The following is a 19,211-nucleotide window of genomic DNA, read 5'->3' as shown; positions in this document are numbered from 1 at the left end:
TTTTTTTTTTCTTTTTTTTTAAGATTAAAGAAAAAGAAGATGGGCTTCTACACCAGAACTGAGTTAGACCTAAACTAACAGTGTAAATGCCAAAGCGTTTAGCCCATGGGCTGCGTTATAAGACCACATGTAAAACTGGGCAGTAGTATTTTCATAGAAACAGAATCACAGAATGGTTTGGGTTGGAAGGGACCTTCAAGCCCACCCAGCTCCAACCCCCTGCCATGGGCAGGGACACCTCCCACCACACCAGGTTGCCCAAAGCCCCATCCAGCCTGGCCTTGAACACCTCCAGGGATGGGGCATCCACATCTTCTCTGGGCTAAAGCAAAGACCATCTAAACTTTCAAAATTCAAAGCACCTCCAAAAGCATCTAAAATGGCTTCTCACAAGTCACTCCTAAAAATCATTCACTGGTATTTTTGACGACTTTACTGTGGTCGCTGTGCCACCTATCTTACGAATCAATCTTGACCAGACAGAATGAACGATTGCATCAAAATTCAAGGTGGGGAAAAGGATAAACTCTAAAGTAATAAGATCGGGCTGTTATTCATTTATGGTACATTCACATCCTGACAGTTCCACAATTTCTGGGAGAGATTTATCTTGTCTTAAAATCATTTCTCAAGTGTCATGACTCAAGTGGACCTCTAGAAGAAGCTGGGCTGAGATACGTGAGCCTGCAGGGAGCCAAGGACTGCCCTGGTGCAGCGCTGTGTGGCACGGATGCAGCAACTAGAGGGGAAGTTTTGGCCTGAAGGGTACAAAAAATGATCTTGCGGTCATCCTGACATCACACCAGCACCAAAATGATCACCGAATCGAAACAAGTTAGTCTTATCTTTAAAAAACAAAACGTGTATGTAATTTGCAATTACAATTCAGTGCGTATTTTATGGCAAGGACTCACTTATGAAGGGCACTTCACGGACTCTAGTTTCTTTAAAGCATTTCTAAGCCACTCAGAGCTACATTTCTACCTTTTTCCATTTTAAAAGCAGCTGAATATTCAAATGCACTTTTGTATTTTAAGTGTAATTTCTAATTACATGCACAATTGCTAATCCATCTGTTTACTACATACTGTAAATGTCTGTAGTTATATATGCTTGAATAATTATTGAGAATTAAATATCGTAAACAGTCAAATTAATTTCTCTCAGCATACCAAATTGCAGGAAGTCTGCAAGATGATAAAATATTACTCGCCCCCAGAAATGGAAGAAGTCACTCCTATCCCACACCTCACTGAATGTGCTTATTGCTGTGCTGTAACTGATAGGAAACTTTTTAATCCAAAAATTTGTAACAAGAAGAGTCTGAAAAGCTCCATTACACTCTGCTATCAGTGAAAGAGTGATTTAAGAAGAATGTGGTCTGCAAATGTTTCAACTGTGTTGGAACAAGAAAATGATGTTCCTTATGTGAGGCAAGTTGCTGTTAACATTTTCTTGTTTCTAACAATCCTGTTAGAAGCACTGTAGGAATATATATCATAAAATAAGGAAAGTGCCTATTTTCTTTTATTGATTTGTTTATAACATTGCATGGCAAAAATGCTATTCAAGAAGCCCAGAGCAGAAAAACACGGGAACGCACAGATGTATATTTGAGTATACATCACCTGTTCCCAGAACACACACAGCCTTTCCTCCAGCTTTCAGTGCAAAAGTGAGCTGTGCCACAGTTCCCCTCTACTCTACAACTACAGTCATTTTGTGTTTAAACTTCATTTGTTTTTCATTAATAGGTTTTCAGTGCAAGTAAGATCATCTCTTCTGAGCTCCTACATAACAACATTTATGCAATTTTACTGTTTGGCTCCTGCTCCTAGACCATAACATCAGAACAGCATCTTTACAGCTAATACTACTATCCTGAGCCAGAAAAATAAGATATTTTTTTTCTGGTCTGAATTTCTCTAACTTCACCTTCCACTGACTTTTATGCCTTTTATCTGTTAGATGAAAGAAAACTTTTGTCAGAAATCCTGTCCCTGTGTAGGCACACACAAACCATGAAGGCATCACCTCTTGAAGTTTTCTTGACAAATTAAACAGACTGAATTTTTTCAGCTTCTTACAATAAGGTGGTGCAAATTTTAGATTTTAAAAAAGGTGACTGAGAACCTCAGTGGTGTGATCCTTTCAAGTACACGGCTTGACACAGGATCCAGACATGCTTTAAAAGAGATGAGGAGCTGGCTCTAAACTTCTAACTTCATCATTTAAAAGTGAGTCCTACTGTCTAAAGAGGCAGCTGAAGAACACCTAGGTTCTTAATTCTATGATGCGTGTCTACAGCTATCACTGCTGTCATCCACCTAGCAATGGGAAGTGCACAGACACCTTCCCAAATCTCACCATGGCTGTAGACAACAGGACTCTGTAAACTCCCTCTACAAAAAAAAAAAAATAAAAAAATCTCAAGCTGCGGTTTTGGAGGAAAAGACTGGGATACTCCATTAGATATTTCATTTTTTAACTATGGTGAGAAGACAAGCCAGCTTTTCCAGAATACAAAGGAATTTCACCTTTCAGAAGCACAGCTGGGTACCATTTTTGAAAAGCTCAGCCTTCCGGGGTGGCTTCTCCTTCATATTCTAAAGAAACAGCAACTAAGCTTTTTTATTGTAAGACTCTTGCTGTCTTTCTTTGCTTATGAAAAAGGATGAGGAGAGGAGGGAAAAAAAAAAAACTAAAATTATATACATGCCATGGAAGGAAAACTAAAAGAAAAAAATCCACTTCAAATGTTTTTGTTGAAAAATCCTTCAGTTTTAAAAAAAAAGCAAAATCTAAAAAAAGTACTTCGCAAGTCGTGCAAAAAATTTTGGGAAAAAAAAAAGATACATATAAATAAAATATATGCTATATTTTATGCTCTGTATATATATATATGTATATATTAAGAGACACTTGAGAGAGGCAGAGGGAAATGTCTGTAGATGTAGGCACCCGCTGCCAGCTCAGCTGAAGGCAACAAGGAGCTGAGGAGCAGACACCCATGAGACAGAGAGCGGGGAGGAGGCCAAGAGCATGCATCCACTGTACCAACAACCAGACAGAATTACCAGCCACGTCCTATACCCCATTTACACCATGAGACTGACGGGGAAGCTGTTGAGGGATGAAGGTGCAGGGCAGGCAGGGAGAGCAGCGCGGGGCCAACAGCTTGGATGCCCCACTGCCAACACCTTCCCCTCCCCTGAAGGCCAAAGCCTTCACCGAACCTGGCATGAGGCTGCTCTGCCCTTTGGCAAACATAAATTCCCCTTTTAGTGGGGAGACAGTGCTATGTGAGGGTGTCTGAATTGCCATGTGCTTGAAGTTATGGCCTGGATGTTACCTGAGGCAGCGCCAAAACTCTGTCCCCCATGAAGCACCTAAAGGAGAGCTGCTGGGAGACCAGGCCAACTCCTCCAATGCTGCTGCCTGTACACAGTGTTCAGAGCCTCCTTTCAAGCATACAGGTGTCATACAGCTTATGAAACGCACATTTTATAGTTTTTCAGGCTGTTTGAGCACTTTCCTCGTGGTGCCAACCAGGCAGTGTGGCCTGTCCCCCGCTGGAAGAGAGCAGAGGGCTGCAGCAGTCCCAGCATCATGGGGCCAGTCAGGATTTAGTGAGCATGGCCTCCACCACCCATATGCCACCAAAGCACCATTCCCCTCTGCCATCCCTGTGATAATTTGGGGTGAAGCCCCTCCAGCTGCTCCTCCCTGCTCTGCACAGTGCCAGGATCTGCAGCCCCAGGACAATGCCTGTGGTGCATGCAGGCACACCAGCACCATGCCAGCGAGGGACCGAACTGCCCGCTCCTCCATTTTAACAGCATGGTCTCGACTCACTTAAGGCTGATCAATACCGCCTTGGTTTTAATTCTGCATCCCCATCTGCTTTTTCCCATCTGTTGTCTCAGGCTTCCTTTAGACTGCGAGTTTTTTGGTGCAGCGACCATCTTTTACTCCATCTACGCTGCCAAGCTCAGCAGGGTGCTGCCTCATGACTGTAGCTATAAAGGTGCTACAAGATTGCAAATAAATACTTAAAAAAGTCATAGTTTCAGATTACCAAGAGGCAGCACAGGTTTTGCTTTTCCTCACAGAATTCTTCTTAGTTCTGAATTATTTCTAAATACTAAATGAAAAGTAAAAATGAAACACAGTCTCTCTTCCTTTTTGTGCAGCACTCATTGTGGAGAAATTAAGCTATGTTAAGGGTACAGGTGTTTTTTTTTGTTTGTTTTGTTTTTGATTTTACTCAAAAGCACTCTCATAGGTAAGGGTGAGAGTTCTTGATGACACAAGCCAAATACACACACGGTCCATAGTTTCGTGTGAAACAGTCTTCAGAGTATTTTCTGTTTGAGACAACTGTCTTTATACAGTCACTTCATCAAAACATGTATTATTTTATTCATGTTTTCATCTCTTTCCTCATATATATTCATAAGCAAAAATGGCGTCTCTCTACAGAAATTTTCCCTTCTCTGACATTTCTGTTTTCCTATTAAGTCTTTTATCACATTCCCAGTGCTGTGTATCTGTTGTTAACAAAACCACAAGTTAAAGAGGTTAGGCTGATGCCTTGCAGGGTGTTCATAAAATCCCAGTTATTCTGCACAATGACTCCAAGTGAAAAGCAAGAACAGAAGTTTTGGAGGTGGAGAGGAAGAGGCTTCCTCTCCAGTATAAATAACTGGGTGGAAATGCCGTTTTGATCCTCCCTCCTCAACACCAGGTAGCAGGAGGGGAGAACAAATCAGACAGATGGGAGCTGAACTCATGGGAGGGTGATGAAACCACTGGTGAAAGAGTGACTACATCTAAATCCTGCCTATTTGCCTCTCTGACACCATGCTGGTCATCATCCGGTGGACGACTCTCCTCACCAAACAAACCCAAGTCAAACTGAGGGGTTTCCAGACATAAAAATTCAGATCATGGGCATCTTACTGAGGCAATGCTGCAGTTTGCCCCTGTGGACTACTTTAGAGTTAATTTTGGTCATGTGGTTGCTTTATTTTTTCTCCTTTAATACATAATATTCACCTAATCAGTTTGGATTACATTAAGTATTACAAGAAAGAAAGAAAAAATGAGATAAATCCCATAAGAAATTATAGACTCATTGAAAAATATCTACAGCATCATACAATTTTAAGCCGTTAATGCTATCTAAGATTTTTCCATCCTTGCACCTATTTTGGGTAATCTTGTGTGTGTTTATTCTCTCTGTTTAATCAATCTAATTCACACATACTCAATAAATTAAATTTAGTAACAATTATTCCCCGTGTCATTTGTAGTATGTTCCCAGGTTCCATCTCAAGAATTGCCTTAAATTTATAGAATAATAATGAAAACAAGAAACTTCTCCATTCTCAGCAGCGTCTCCCAAAGGATCTCTCTGAATAATGTAAATCACGGGCATACAACATTTCTTCAGAGATTAAAAAAATGCCTTGTTCTCACATTAACAAAAATAACTTGAACATTTTTAAGTAATGACAGCATCCTGCCATAATAATACCCGTTTAAGGATAAGATGGCCAGATCCTTGGGTGGCATAAACCATATAATTCAGCTGAAGCTGTAGTACCATAAGCACCCGTGCTTCTCTAACCAACTTTATCTCTCTCTATATATATATACATATATATATATACACTGCACATTTTATTACATAGTGTCTATGATTCAAATGAAGGTTAGAAAATATGAACATATGGTGAAGGGATGCAAAATTAATTATAATCAAAATATTCTCCTGCTGACCAGACTTACATTTATCTTTTGTGTATTGTGGCTACATTAAATAAATGGTGAATGTGCATTGATGTTCATATGCTGTTATTAAGTTGAAGTTCAAGAAATATGCAGTTTTAAAACCAAGGTCTGAAAAGCTACTTGTTAATTACCATACAAATAGATTACTGCAGCACAGATTCCGTGCACGTAAATCATCTGAAAAAAAAAAAAGACATTTCTCTTATATGACAACAAACCCACAGCAGATAATGACATTGACTCATATTTACAGGATGCAATGAGCACAAATATTCTTGCAAAGCAAATACAAGCAAATGTACTATGGAGAAAGAAAGAGTACAAATGTGCGAGGCCAGCCTGGGACTTCAGAGCTCTGGGTTTGCCTCCTTGCTCCACAACAGTATCAGGCAAGCTGCTGTGCAAGCATTAGGCTGACAGCGAGAGGTTTCGCTTCACACACCCAAGGGACATGAGTCAGCTTGGTCTTTACATGCCTTAGAGGCTTCATTAGTGCCATCCTGGTCCTGTGCCTGATGCCATTAGTGCCATCCCTATACACACTGGAATCCTTCTTTGCCTTTGGGCAACCCAGGGTTGCCTTTGGGCAAGTGAGGAGGAGGTGAAAGACAAGGATGGGAAATGGTGGGCTAATTGGAAACAGGATAGGAAATAGGATAGGAAGCAGGTGAGGCTCCTACATGCCCAGGTAGTTTCTGCGTAGGTTGTAGGGAAAACAGCATTTGAGGGGAAAGAGGTATGGGGTCAGCCTAACATTCAAGGTTCAGTGGGGCAGGCTGGTCTGGACCATCGCCAGGAAGGTTTTATATGTGGCCAGTAGTTTTGAAAGCAAATTAAGACCAAATCTTCATTATTGGCATAGGTTGTTAGCTGCTTCCTTTGCCTCAGTTTCTTGTTTGCTCAAAAGGTACAGCAGTGCTGCTCTGCCTTACCATATGGTGTGGAGGACTTACCATCAAGGGAAGAGAAAACATTTAAGCACAACTGGTGAGGAAGTACAGGGATTGTTGAAGCCACAGGATGATCAATGTGAAAATATAGCTACAAGACCAGGGTCCCTTGCAGGGAATTTTTTTTTTTTTTTTAATTGAACTTCAGAGATGTAAGAGTTCTGTAGAAAGTTTTGTATAAGATGAAAACTGTGATTAGGGGGGTCTTCCAATATTTAACCCCCAGATACTGCTTTATTTTTATACATATATGTCTTCTGTTAAATTAAGCTCTGTGCATCTAGACATATGGCGACGCGATCTGTACAATTATACTGATAAGGTCACATACTTAACTGGCAAGAACTGGCAACAGCATTACTAACTTCAAAGAAGTTGTGTCAATCTTCACAGTGAGAGAAAAGCACTCTCATTAACATAAAGGGAAGGGGGAAAGTGAGGGGAGAATAATTTCACAGGAAATAATTATCTTTGGATATAACAGTGTAACTCTAATGGAGACAGAGAATCAGAGAGAGACAGAAGAGGAAAAATAACACTGATCTACTATTAACCTTAATTTTCAACAGACCAGTTCAGCTGTATTGCAAGGTGATGAAGCTTTGGAGGTTTATTAGGTGCTGACACAACCTCCTACGTGACAGAAGACAAAAAAAAATTAATAGTTTGTAATTACTGACATCATGATGGCTTATGCAAACACACCTGTCTTTACAGTTGCCCTCCCTTCTTATTCCCATTTCCTGACTCTTTTTTTTTTTTTTTTTTTTTTTTTTTTTTAATATTCACACATAGAATAGGTCAATCTCATTCTCTCAGAGAGGAAATGTCTCCACCTCTGCTTTTTGTTAAGTACTGAGGACCGGATGTTACCCTGAGAGTAAATTATGGCTGCAGGCTTTGTTGCTAACTTCCAGTGAAGTCAGTAAAGAGAAATTAGAAAATGCTCATACAGTAAGGTGAAGATACACCACTCAAGCCAAGGAAGTGTGTGTCCTAAGATGACAATATGAATATATTCTGAGCAGCTACGGAAGAGGGAAACATGCTGATTGATCCTTGTATTGTCTGATCTGATTTGCAAGATCTAAAAATCATAGACAAACAGCGTACCTCTGACTGTTGAGCAACAGCAAAATGCAAGTTACTTGATTGATTAAAAAGCAGAAGCAATAAAAAGAAAGCAAAAGTCAACATTCCCCACCCCCAAGCCTTCACCTTATCTGGCCCAACATCACAGCTTTATTTTCCTCCCCGGCAGCTCCACACCCCTAACCCTGCATGAACATCACACTCACAGGCTCCATGTCCCTGCATCCATAACTCACAAACCTAATTTCCCTTGCCAGAGTTCAGGCTTGGGCCACAAGCAATTACTGTAACATAAGGGCATTCACTGCTATTACCGTAATAATGTATGGCAGGATATGACAAGTGTCCATAGCATGTGTATGTGTGCATATGTTTAACAGGGCTGTGACTCAATACTTATGGTACACAGCTTCACCCAATAATCTCGATTATGCTTGTCATTGATAATAATTTTATCAAGAGTAGTTGGTTACCTGAAAGTGAATGCAACAGCCCTAATTACAAATCAGTGAAGGAACAAAACAACTTATAGATGGTTTCTTGACCAGTTCTGACTAGCCGTGGCTTCTGGAAATGTATGAACAGAGAAAGTGGACTGACAGACAAGGTAGAAAAATCAGATATACAGCTAAGGCGATAGCCAGAGTTTTGAATACAACAGAAGCCTGTTTTCCTGGTGTTTTTTGAAAATTATAAATGACTGTTGTAACATACAACAATGCAGATTTATGGGATCAGCGGCAAAATTCCTGCTGTTCCAGAATCTGTATTGGGGCAGGACAGGAAGGAGTTATTTTTCTGCAGGGAAATGTTAAAAAGAGGTTCACCGTGGGATTGTCACTGTGATTGGGGGTGGACTAATGCTCCTAACATCAGCAGGGGCATTCCTCCCCACTGGCATGGCATTAACTTAAGATCAGTATTTCCCTGCCTCTTTCTCTTATCAGGCAGTAACCTTCTCCAGGAGAAAGCACTGACTCGCAGGCCCACGCCACACTGCTGCCCTTCAGACATACACCTCTACTGAAACAGACGGGGAGTTCAGGTTAAAAACTGATGTCTTATTGAATAAGGATAACAATGGCCCAGTCGAGTCAATGGTAAAACTCACAAAGCTTCTTACCATGAAAGAGGGCTAAAAAGGTCATCATGGAGATCTAAAGAAAGGTTAAAATTTCTATATGCCACGTTTAAATCTGCTGATTACAGAAAAAAAAAAAAAAAGGCATTTATGAGCACTATTGTATCTGCTAATATAATTTTAAAAGAGACACTTGATATCAGAGTCATCCAGCAAGCTCAACTGTATTCAGTGCTTCACGAATCAAACCCCACTGCTAGCAGAAATCAGGCCTGCTCAGAAGAGGTGATAAAGCTGGATTTATTATTTTATTAATAGCAGCATTACTGTAGCCTCAACTAAGGTGACACAGCTCACACCTTTATCCCCTACACAGATAACACATACAGAGTAAGGAGAAAATCATTGCCAGAGAAAAGGGAAGAAATGGATGGGCTGAGCCCATGTTTTCTCATTTTCTGTGGAATCAGTGGTCTTGCCACGAGACTATAGCTACTTAAATTAAAAAGGTTTTATATTCCTCTTCAACCATTCTAGAAGTGATATTCCTTTTTCTTTTAATATGCCTATGAATATATGACTGTGCATGGATGCCTATTAATGCTGAGATGCCTGAAAAATCAATAGTTTGCATTTTCAAAGCCTATTTGATCTGCAAACTGGACTAATTTCCAGAACAATCACATAAGGTAAGAAAATATTTCCACTTACACCAAAAAAAATAGAAACAGAGTGAGGCTACGTGACTCAATCAAAGTCAAAAGAAGAGTTCGTGTCACTGCTGGGCTGCAGCTCAGGAGTTAATTGAAAATGTGCTCTGGGGAATAAACGTGCACTGGCAAGCAGATGGACTTGATGATTTACATCCTTTCTTTTTTTTTTTTTTTTTTTTCTCCCCTAATTATTATTATTATTACTATTATTGTTGTTGTTATGACAAGCTCCTTAAGGCAGCAACTTTGACTAACATGTTGTACAATGCCTGATGAGCTTCTAGGTCCCACTGTGATTTAGCACATAACTGCAACATCCATGGTCCTTTGATTTGCGAGCTGCTAACCTCAGGCTCAAAGCACTGGAAATATGGTGTCAAGTAAAGAATGAGCCATCCCAAACCAGAAATTAAAGCTTTTAAAATACTCAGAAGCTCAATTTTTAACAATGAGCACATAATAAAGAAGTCATTGAGAGTCACAGTTAAAAATATTGAGAGGTGAAAGAAGAAAGTAGATCATTTAGCATGTGTTGATATAATATAAATTACAGAAAGTGGAAGCTAGCTAATGTTCTAAGGGAATTACATTGTAAAAATCTGTGTTAGTTATGGGTAGTTAACAGATCAGTTATCGATATATTGGGCTGGATGGCGCAACTGTTAGAGAACTCAGTATTTGTCCAAAAAAATGCTGGATACCACAGAAGAGAGACAGAAGTCCTCAAATTCACCATTAATTTAAGAGACCTACAATCAATGGGTGCTTGCTCCGCGAAGTTTTCTACAGTCTTGGGCAGGGCAGCTGAACCACGGGGACACGTGCAGTATGAATGGCAGTGGGCACAACACGATCTGCACAGCAGTGTTACAACGCACAGAGCTACCGGATACGGCACTGTGCCAAACACACGGGCAGGAGGTGCCACCAGATGCCCTCCAGAAGGAGCCTCCAGCCTGGAGGGAGGTGACTGCCCAGTTTGATCTCTACTGCAAGTAAAACGTGCCCAGGAGGGAGATGGATGGCAAGTTACACAATCACAGGGGAAAGAAGAAAAAGAGACCACAAACAAAACAAAAAACTAAAGGTCTTCATTTACAAAATGTCTAAGATGGGGAATTTTTTTAAGAGTTTAACAGCATGAACAGCAACAAGTGCAGTCGCAGACATGTCCCCCACTAATGCAGCAGAAATACCATAACAGGGGGAGGAGGGAGAACCAATGCTCAAGAATGAACACTTTAATTGTCTATTCTTGAAGACTTTAAAAAGTAGCATGAAATGCTTCTTACAGACCAAGGTAGTACTACATTTAGTCTCATGCTATTGATCCAAAGTCCCTTAGAAATGTTATCAAAAAATAATTTTGTTTAATCTTTTCAAATGGCTTGGCATTTAACTTTGATTATGATATTGTGGAAGGTTTTAGATGCCCCTTGCTTTCCAGAACCAATAAATACTAGCCTTTCCCCTAACTCAGTGCAGCTTGGATTTAAACCTAAAAGATGTGAAAGGCTGTAGCAGGAACTAAGTTGCCTCCACTCCCATTCGTTGTCCATATGGCTTTTTGCAGCACCCAAAGTACAGCACAAATGTTAATAACTGGATTATTAAGACCACCAAAATGTGCTTCCAGTGCAAGGTGAGTTCCCTTGAAATGTTATCTACCCCTAAATCCCAACAGAATTGAAAAAAAAAAAAAAAAAAAAAGTGGCATCTTTAACCATCTTTCTTTGTCTGCTCTACAAAAAATAAAACAACAAACCAGCAACAACATGACAAACTTGGCTCTTGGAGATCAAGAATTTATTGCAGAGTCCCAGGAGTGCTCTCCTGAATATACCAGCCTCAGTCTCTCTCCTCACCGGCATACCATTACTTCTGGGCTGAGCAGAGGCACTGGGCAGCCAACAGCAGTACTGGCAACCTTCAGGACACGGTACAACAGCTGAGCACCTGGCTCAAAAAAAGGAATACATGTGGGGATTTCAGGAAAAACAAGATAAAAGTATCCATAAAAATCGGGAGGTATGGCAGGAGGGTGAAGTACTGTTTTCATATGGCATTGCAATTCAGCCCCAGCAGGATCCTGTGCTGTCTCAGTAAGCGCTAAAGAAAGAAAAGCCTGCTTAGAAGAGGTATCTTCCTTAGCATTCATACCAATTTAAACATGACACTCGCTATTCCCACATTAGCCTAAATAAATATTAATATTACTTCAGTATGAAAATATCCAGTCTCTTTCCAAATCTAGGTGCAGCATGTGACAGTTCAGAGACGACTTCCAGAAGCGGAGAATCACTGCTCTGAAATGATGTACTGACCTACATACACAATTTCTAACCCCACTAGTGCAGCCTGCTTTAAAGCTGCAGCAAATACTATTTTGGGAGTGCCAGAGCTCTGTCTTTGTTAAAACACTGCCAGCAAGAGCCAAAGCAAGGTGTAAACAAAATTCTCAGACACACCAGCGTGAATTTAGAGTAAACTCATTACCATCAACAGAATTGCTGTGCATGAGAGCTAAGTTTGGTCTGCTGGCTTGTTAGTTAAAATATCTCTTAATCTCATCTCCATAAGGCTGAAGAGAAGCTTATGGGGTTTCTCCAATATATGTGGAACACTAAAAAAAAAAAAGTGATGGCTTGAATTAAAATTCATTGTTTTCTTCAGAGCACAGAAACTAATAAATCAATGCAGTAAATTACCACTGTGCTGTGCTGTGAAATTAACGCCTATATACATGAAATAAAAATAAGAATTTACGCCCCTAATCAATCTTCTTTTATATATAACTCCATCATACATTTTATTTACCTTCTTCCACCAGCTTCTCACCCCGAAATAACTCACCGGGCTGGGGGCTGCCGTGGCATGCCACGGGCTCAGCGGGGAGCCAGCCGCCCCAGCTGCCTGCCCAGGCCTTCTGCCCGTCTCATCCCTGGCTGCAGCCCCAAATCACAGCCCCAACCAGTGCTGCTGGGAGCAAAACCCAGAGGCCTCGTGCTCTGATAAGGGAAACCGAGCCTTCCACTGCACAAAAGTCATGGTAAGAGGGAAAACCCCCGGCTCCCACATCAGCCCCATTAGGTTGATCCTAATGACAGGCGTTGTGACTTCTAAACACTTCCATCACTGCTGGGTGCACAGTGTCACTGGGAAGCAAAGGCACTGAAGGAATTAGTGTACCTTTCCCTGCAGTAATATAACCAGGAGAGTCACTTCAGCTACTTGAAAAACATGTTAACTGCCCCCTCACAAAACAGCGAACTGCAATACTCCTTGCCCACTAAAGGAAAATCCAGATTTGCTCTCTTGGACGTGCTAAACTTAGAAGACGGCTCCACCAGGTTGCAGAACAAGGCCCCCTTGTTCTCAAGCGTGGGTGATTTATGGTTTCACACGTACTCATGTGCTACATTATCCACTCAGTGCTTGTACCTATGAATATCAGCTCACAAGGTAAAAATGCACTCCGAGGTGTAGACTGATGCTGGGCGGTATGATAGAAAAAAAATAAAAAACACAAAGGAGGTGACAAAAGAAAGACCTTAAAGGGTGGTGACACCGGCTAGCTTTGTGCAGGAGGGCTGCATGTGTCCCTGTCCTCCTGAGGAGCAGGCACAGAGCTACTGGAGCCCCCCTGGCATCCCCACAAACCCCAAACAGAAGCCAGCAGGGCCAAGTCCCAGTGGCCCACTTGCACTTCTATTAAATACAGTTGGGAGCTTGAGGGACCGCAGATAAGGCACAGGAGGTTGCACAGAGGTGGAGAGGGACACAGCACGACTAGGGTGAAGCAGCACCCAGCGCATTTTTCTTCACACAGGCAAGGACTCTCTAAAGAGAAGGGATTGCCCACCTCGCTCTGTCTGTGCCATTCATCAACGCCACAGACATGTGGCAGAGATGTCTGAAGTAACACCCACCCTTCACACAGCCATGATACACCCCGTGTCCTCTCTGCACTTTGTAGGAAAGCAGGTCCTGAAAGACACAAAGGAAGAAGGCACAGGAGGCCAAGGCCAACAAGGCCTTGTTCTCCAGCAACAGGGGGAGATTTGTTGCTGAAATATATCCTGATGATCTAAGGAAGCAAACCATGATCACTGCTTCTTTGCTGCAGAGGAAACAGGCCTCCTGTCATGCCTGTCATCCCGGCCTCCCCATAATCTGGGTTTAGGGGACATTTATTTCTGACAGCAAATCCAACGAGAAACTTAACCCGAAAGCCCCATGACTTGGGCATCTGAGAAATGTCTGATTGCCACAGAAGCACCCATATGCTCCAGCCCATTTCCCATCTCCAGTCGAGGCCAATTTCTGCTGCTTTGCACTGAAGGATGTGAAAAACGTGATATGGGGCCTTCGTGCTGCCTCTTGACACCTGATTAGTCACAGGAGAAAGATGTCAGTTTTTTGGTGCTGTTTAAACTCCCAAAGTGACAAAGAAAACAAAAGATACCTCCTCACAAATGACTGCTCTCACTCAACCCACACACACTGTCATCATCACTTATTTGGGTTCACATTAAACCTTTTAATCTTGACTATACAGCACACGGCTGCACTTGTGGCTGCTATGCAAAGTGCTGGGTGAGTTATGGCATCGCTGAATCCCAGCAAGGACATGGGGCCGGCACACTTCTCCTTTCTCCTGTGTGTGCAGAAGTCGCATCTATAAGCAATTGGAGCGTAAACCACTGCCTTAGAGAAGGTAATGCCCTGTGAGAATGTACCGGGGACAGATATCTCAGGGAAACTTTAATGCAAACCCATCCTCCTCCTGGGACGCCAGACTCCCAACACAGAGCACGGGGCAGGCAGAGCTCGCCACGCTTCGCTACTTCACAAGGGAGGAAGAAATCCTTGTGTTCAAATGACAGAACTCCCTTTTTGGGGATCAAGGGACCTCAGTGCACATGGACTCCATCAGTCCAATCATTTTCAAAGGAATAAAAAAAAAACAAGAAAAAAGCAGCAATGCCCCTCCCCAGGGGTTGCAGAAATAGTGAATTGTTAACTATGCTGATGCCCTTAAGTTCTCTGACAACAATTTTAGCAGCACAAAATGAAGATGAACCTCTTCAGCACCACCTGCAATTCAAGAGGATGACAATTTTCTTACCAGATAAAACTATTCTTGCCCTCTGCTCTGGCATGGGGAAGGGCCACCAAAACACCTGGTGCTACCAGCAGTGGCACCCAAGCACCCATGGCTGGGACTTGTCTGAAACTCATGGCCATGAAGAGACATGTGCTGAGCAGGATGCTCTGCGGGAGGAGCTGATGGCAGGGATGCACGTGCATTAAATGTAATTAATTAAATATTGCAGAGTCCTAACTCTGGTATTTTGTCCAGATGGGATTTATGGGGCAGGGGGAGGAAGGGAAGGGATGCAGATGGAAGAGCCATCTTCGGCCACTTCAAGTGTTAAGAATAAGTGAGATATGTGCCTTAGGGCTCAGCAGATTGAACGGTGTGAATACACATGCTCTATGATTTCTTCACCTGAAGAAAGGCTTATGTCTGAAACGTTCCCAGCCCCTTCTTAAGCTACACATTGCAATAGGATTGACATATGTTGAAAAGTTATTTAGCGAATATCATTGCCTTATAAATTAAAAGTGTTCACTCAGGTATATTTCTTTTGACTTCCTAAGCTGCAGAAAATACAAATAAACACACACACACACAAAAAAAAAAAAAAAAAAAGGAAAGAAAAGAAACTTAATCAAAACCCCAGAATAAAGCCAGAAGCATTGCAACAAGCACAAGAACTTGAAGCAAGCATGAGCACCGGGTGTACAGCAGTGTGTCTGTGACACTGCCCACACAGGCCACTCATCCCTAAGTGTTACAAATCAATGCAAATGCATAGATTCTTTTAAGGGCCGGAAGGACTTTCAGATTTACTCATCTGTCTTTTTGTATGAAACAAGCTGTAAAATTACATCCAGCTCATGTAACACACAGCCTAATTACATGTACTTGACAACTGTAGTGCCACTCACTTCAGCGGAGCTATGCCGGATTACAAAGGACAAGGCTCTGCTTCACGAAATCCAACAGCTTGAATCTGCCTGTTAGTATTGCTCTGCAGACTCAGAGCAACAAAGTCTCATCCCTACAGACATGGAAAAGAGGCAACAGCCAGCAGCTATTCAGTGACCTGCAGACGAGCGATTGCTGCAGTAGCACATGTGCCCCACATCAGCTGCCGGCGCGCTCATTTACAAGTGCACAGCAGGATGCTTCAGACAGATAACTAACAAGAAAACATAGGTTGGGAAAAAATACCGAAAGGAAGGAAGCCAATAAATATTTAAATTGTGTTTTTCTACCATGACAAGGCAGCAGGATTTTGTTACCTGTTTTGGGATTGATTACAAAGAAATTCTGGGGATTTCCACTTGTAATCCGGTAAGTCAGCTTTTCATTGGTGCTGGAGTCCGGGTCCTGGGCTTGGATCTGAATGACAGATACATCCTTCGGGGAGTTTTCCATGACAGCTGGGTAATAGATAGGTTCAGAGGTGAGAGGGGCATTGTCATTCACGTCCTCCACTTCAATGTAGACTTCGATGGTTGTGTAGAGTGGGACGACCCCATGGTCAGTCGCGTACACCGTCAACCAGTAGGACTTGGTTGTCTCCCGATCGAGAATATCTGCTGTGTAGATAACTCCTGCAGAAAAACAGCAAGCAGAAGATCTCAGGAAGAGGATCAATGAAAAAACACATCTCTTTTAATTTGGCAGTACTATAGAAATGTACTCAGATTTATTAAATGCTTCAATCTTACAAAAGCTAAACATGCTTATAAGTAAAACAGTCATTGCTTCCTGAACCCTGCTCAACATCTCAGTCCTTTGTATCACAATTTTTTTTGTGTAAGAAGATGGCTCTTCCTAAGTGTCCTAGTGTCATAACCAGTTTTCTGCTGGGACTGCAGCTGGCTGAGTAACAGAAGAAATGCCATCATCTTCTGCCAGTGGTGTGAGCTTGTATGAACTGTGGTGGAGAGGGAGATCACCACTGACAGTGAATTGCACAAGGGAAGGTGGCTGCTCATTTAAAAATCTTGCCAGTGCCCTGCTGAAGAAAAGGCCCTAGAGGACACTTTAAAATAATCCATTCGAGTTCAGAAAATAGACAGCACATTAAATATTGAGAAAAGTCATTGCACATTGCCAAAATCCCAGATAATGAGCAATTGAAAGCTAGCCTTGTAGTAGCTCTTAGACAATCAGTATATCCTCCTTCAGCACAGAGGAAGGAAAGGTTTGCCCATGCTACCTATTGGTGTAAAACATCAGATGGTTTTCTTTGTGCCCCTAAGAAACCAGGAGAGAAAACATTTGTCTGTAACAGAGCAAGGGACTTCAAGGCACCTTCAAGTCTACCTAAAGTGATGTAGAAAGCCATCCTCCTTCTGAAATGAGCATTAAACCCACCATGACTTTAGCAATATCAGATACAAGGCCTTTCTACCAGGAAGACCTGCTAGCACTAAAAGACCTGCTCATATTTGTGTACTCAGAGCCTTCACTGCCTGCAAACACACAGAGGACCAAGTACACCAGCAACACACATGCATTCACACCAACATCAAAATAAGCAAGTGCCCTTTCCCACAACTTTTGCGACACATGTCCCAAGAACATTTTCCTATTCTATCCAGCACTAAATCTTGGACAGCACATGAATATGATGGGTCTCAAGCTTGAGATAGATATATTCAAAGGACAGTTTGCAAACAAGCAAATTATGTCATTAATAGAGAGGAAATAGTAAAGAAGTAATGCAAGAAACCTGAATTTAGTCCCAGATGTACTTGATGCTGCTTAGAACAACCTCACCAGTTAACTCCAGAGGAAAGTTAGGAAGGGAGGTAGGTGTCTTTTTTGCCTTTAGTTTTATATATTTTTTTAATTATCAGACTGCTCTAAAATTTCCTAGGACATCCTGATGTCTTAAAGAGGCTTTAAAGATCCTGGAATGTGCACAAACAATTCTTCAACCTCCCTGCCAGCAGCGGCATCCAGAGCTGCATGTGAGAGGGGTTTCAGGCAGGCTTCAGGTGCTGCTTTGCAGTGGGCTGGGTGTGGGATGATGAGAAGGGCTCCTCCTTGCTGGTCCTATCATGAATCCTTCTTAATGGGCTATGTGAAGTTCAGCTGTAATTCATCTACTTTATTCCTTGCCCCAGTCTTACAAGTTATGCATCAAATTTGGCTTTGTAGATAGCAGCAATTATTCCATTTACGACACTAGATGAAGCCATGACCTTTGGTTTAAAAGCGAACTGGAAAGGCTATTCCATTTCTTGACAAGCAGCCATGAAAATGATGGCCCTGCGCTTGTGAGACATCAGCAGAAGGAAGGGATTTGATGGCCTGATAAAGCTTCTGATCTGTAATGATCTGAACAGCCCTGGTGTGAGCTTCCCTGGCCATTTGATAGCAGAACCCATCCTATGCTCAGGGCTACCAGTGAAGTCACTGCATTGTTTTCATAAGGGGTAGCAGCAAGAGGCAAAAGAGGTAACTTCCATCCTCAGGGACCACCACTCCCCAGCGCAAGACAGAAAGTCCCCTAAGAGAGAAGAGATGGTGCCTGTCCCATCCTGATGGCCCCCATCCAAATCTGTGCTGAGGTGGGAGGCAGCACAGGACTCACCGAATGGATGCCTGTTGTATTAGTTCTTGTCTTCTATCACAACTCTTCTTTTTTATACTTTTTTCAAGTTTGGATTTTTTTTTTTTTTAACACTAGTCTGAACTGGCACATATTTTCCTACAGTTTCATCAACCATACAGAGAGAAGACAGGGAAGAAGGAGCAGCACCAGTTCCAGACATGTGTAGGCTTAGGTCTCTTTGCAGTAACACCAGGTCCATGTCCTTCTTGCTCATATTATTCACAAAACAAAGGTGAGCAACACGGCACTGGAGGACAAAGGCAGAGTGTATTCTAAATATTCTTGTCAGCAGCAGGCTGTGCTACATAATGACTTTCTGTAAAACATGGGTGAAATATGTAGCAGAGTGTGATGAAAATGCCTAGAAGTCCAGAAGAGAAATTACATCGCCAGGATGAGAAGAGCCCATAATAAACAACACCCCCTGGAAATAAATAAATAAAATAAATCCACGTGGGCAAGGATGAGGCAAAAAAGATGAACACTGGTGCTTCTGGAGATGTTGATTTATTCAGATGACATGAAGAATTATTTTAGATCTTTGAGCAAAAATTGAAATGAGTGGGGTTTTCCCCCAGTGCGAGCAAGGAAGATTTTAGCAAATTAACCTCTGTTTATGAAGCTGAATTTCAGCAATATTGAACTGATAATAAATCTATCTTCTGAGTTTTTCCTTCATTTTATGACTCCTGGCAACAGTTCCTTTCCATTTGTGTATTTCAGAAGGAAAGGATAATGAAACAAGTGTTAGCAGCTGCCAATGGGTCTGCTACACTGATTCTTCCTTTTACTTTTGATTTATTAAAAGGTCCCAGATCCAGATTAATTCCTTTTGCTCAATATGTCTTGTCATTTAACCTGTCAACACACAGCGGCT

The 19,211-nt window shown here is 41.9% G+C and overlaps 1 protein-coding gene across 4 annotated transcripts in view; it reads right to left on the bottom strand.

Annotated features, from left to right (window-relative positions):
- FAT3 (FAT atypical cadherin 3) overlaps positions 1 to 19,211 on the bottom strand; it is a gene marked incomplete at both ends in the record, with an annotated part of 325,298 nt that overhangs the window by 210,283 nt on the left and 95,804 nt on the right. For all 4 annotated transcript variants that reach the window (XM_084300861.1, XM_084300863.1, XM_084300862.1 and 1 more), the window contains one exon: positions 16,005 to 16,319. In XM_084300861.1, the coding sequence (XP_084156987.1) occupies positions 16,005 to 16,319 (315 nt within the window). The remainder of the gene's footprint in view (positions 1 to 16,004; positions 16,320 to 19,211) is intronic.

This window comes from Netta rufina (assembly GCF_964035555.1).
Source record: "Netta rufina genome assembly, chromosome: 1".
Taxonomy (NCBI): domain Eukaryota; kingdom Metazoa; phylum Chordata; class Aves; order Anseriformes; family Anatidae; genus Netta; species Netta rufina.
The sequence above is the reverse complement of the archived record's forward strand: the minus strand, read 5'-3'. Positions and strand labels throughout refer to the sequence as shown.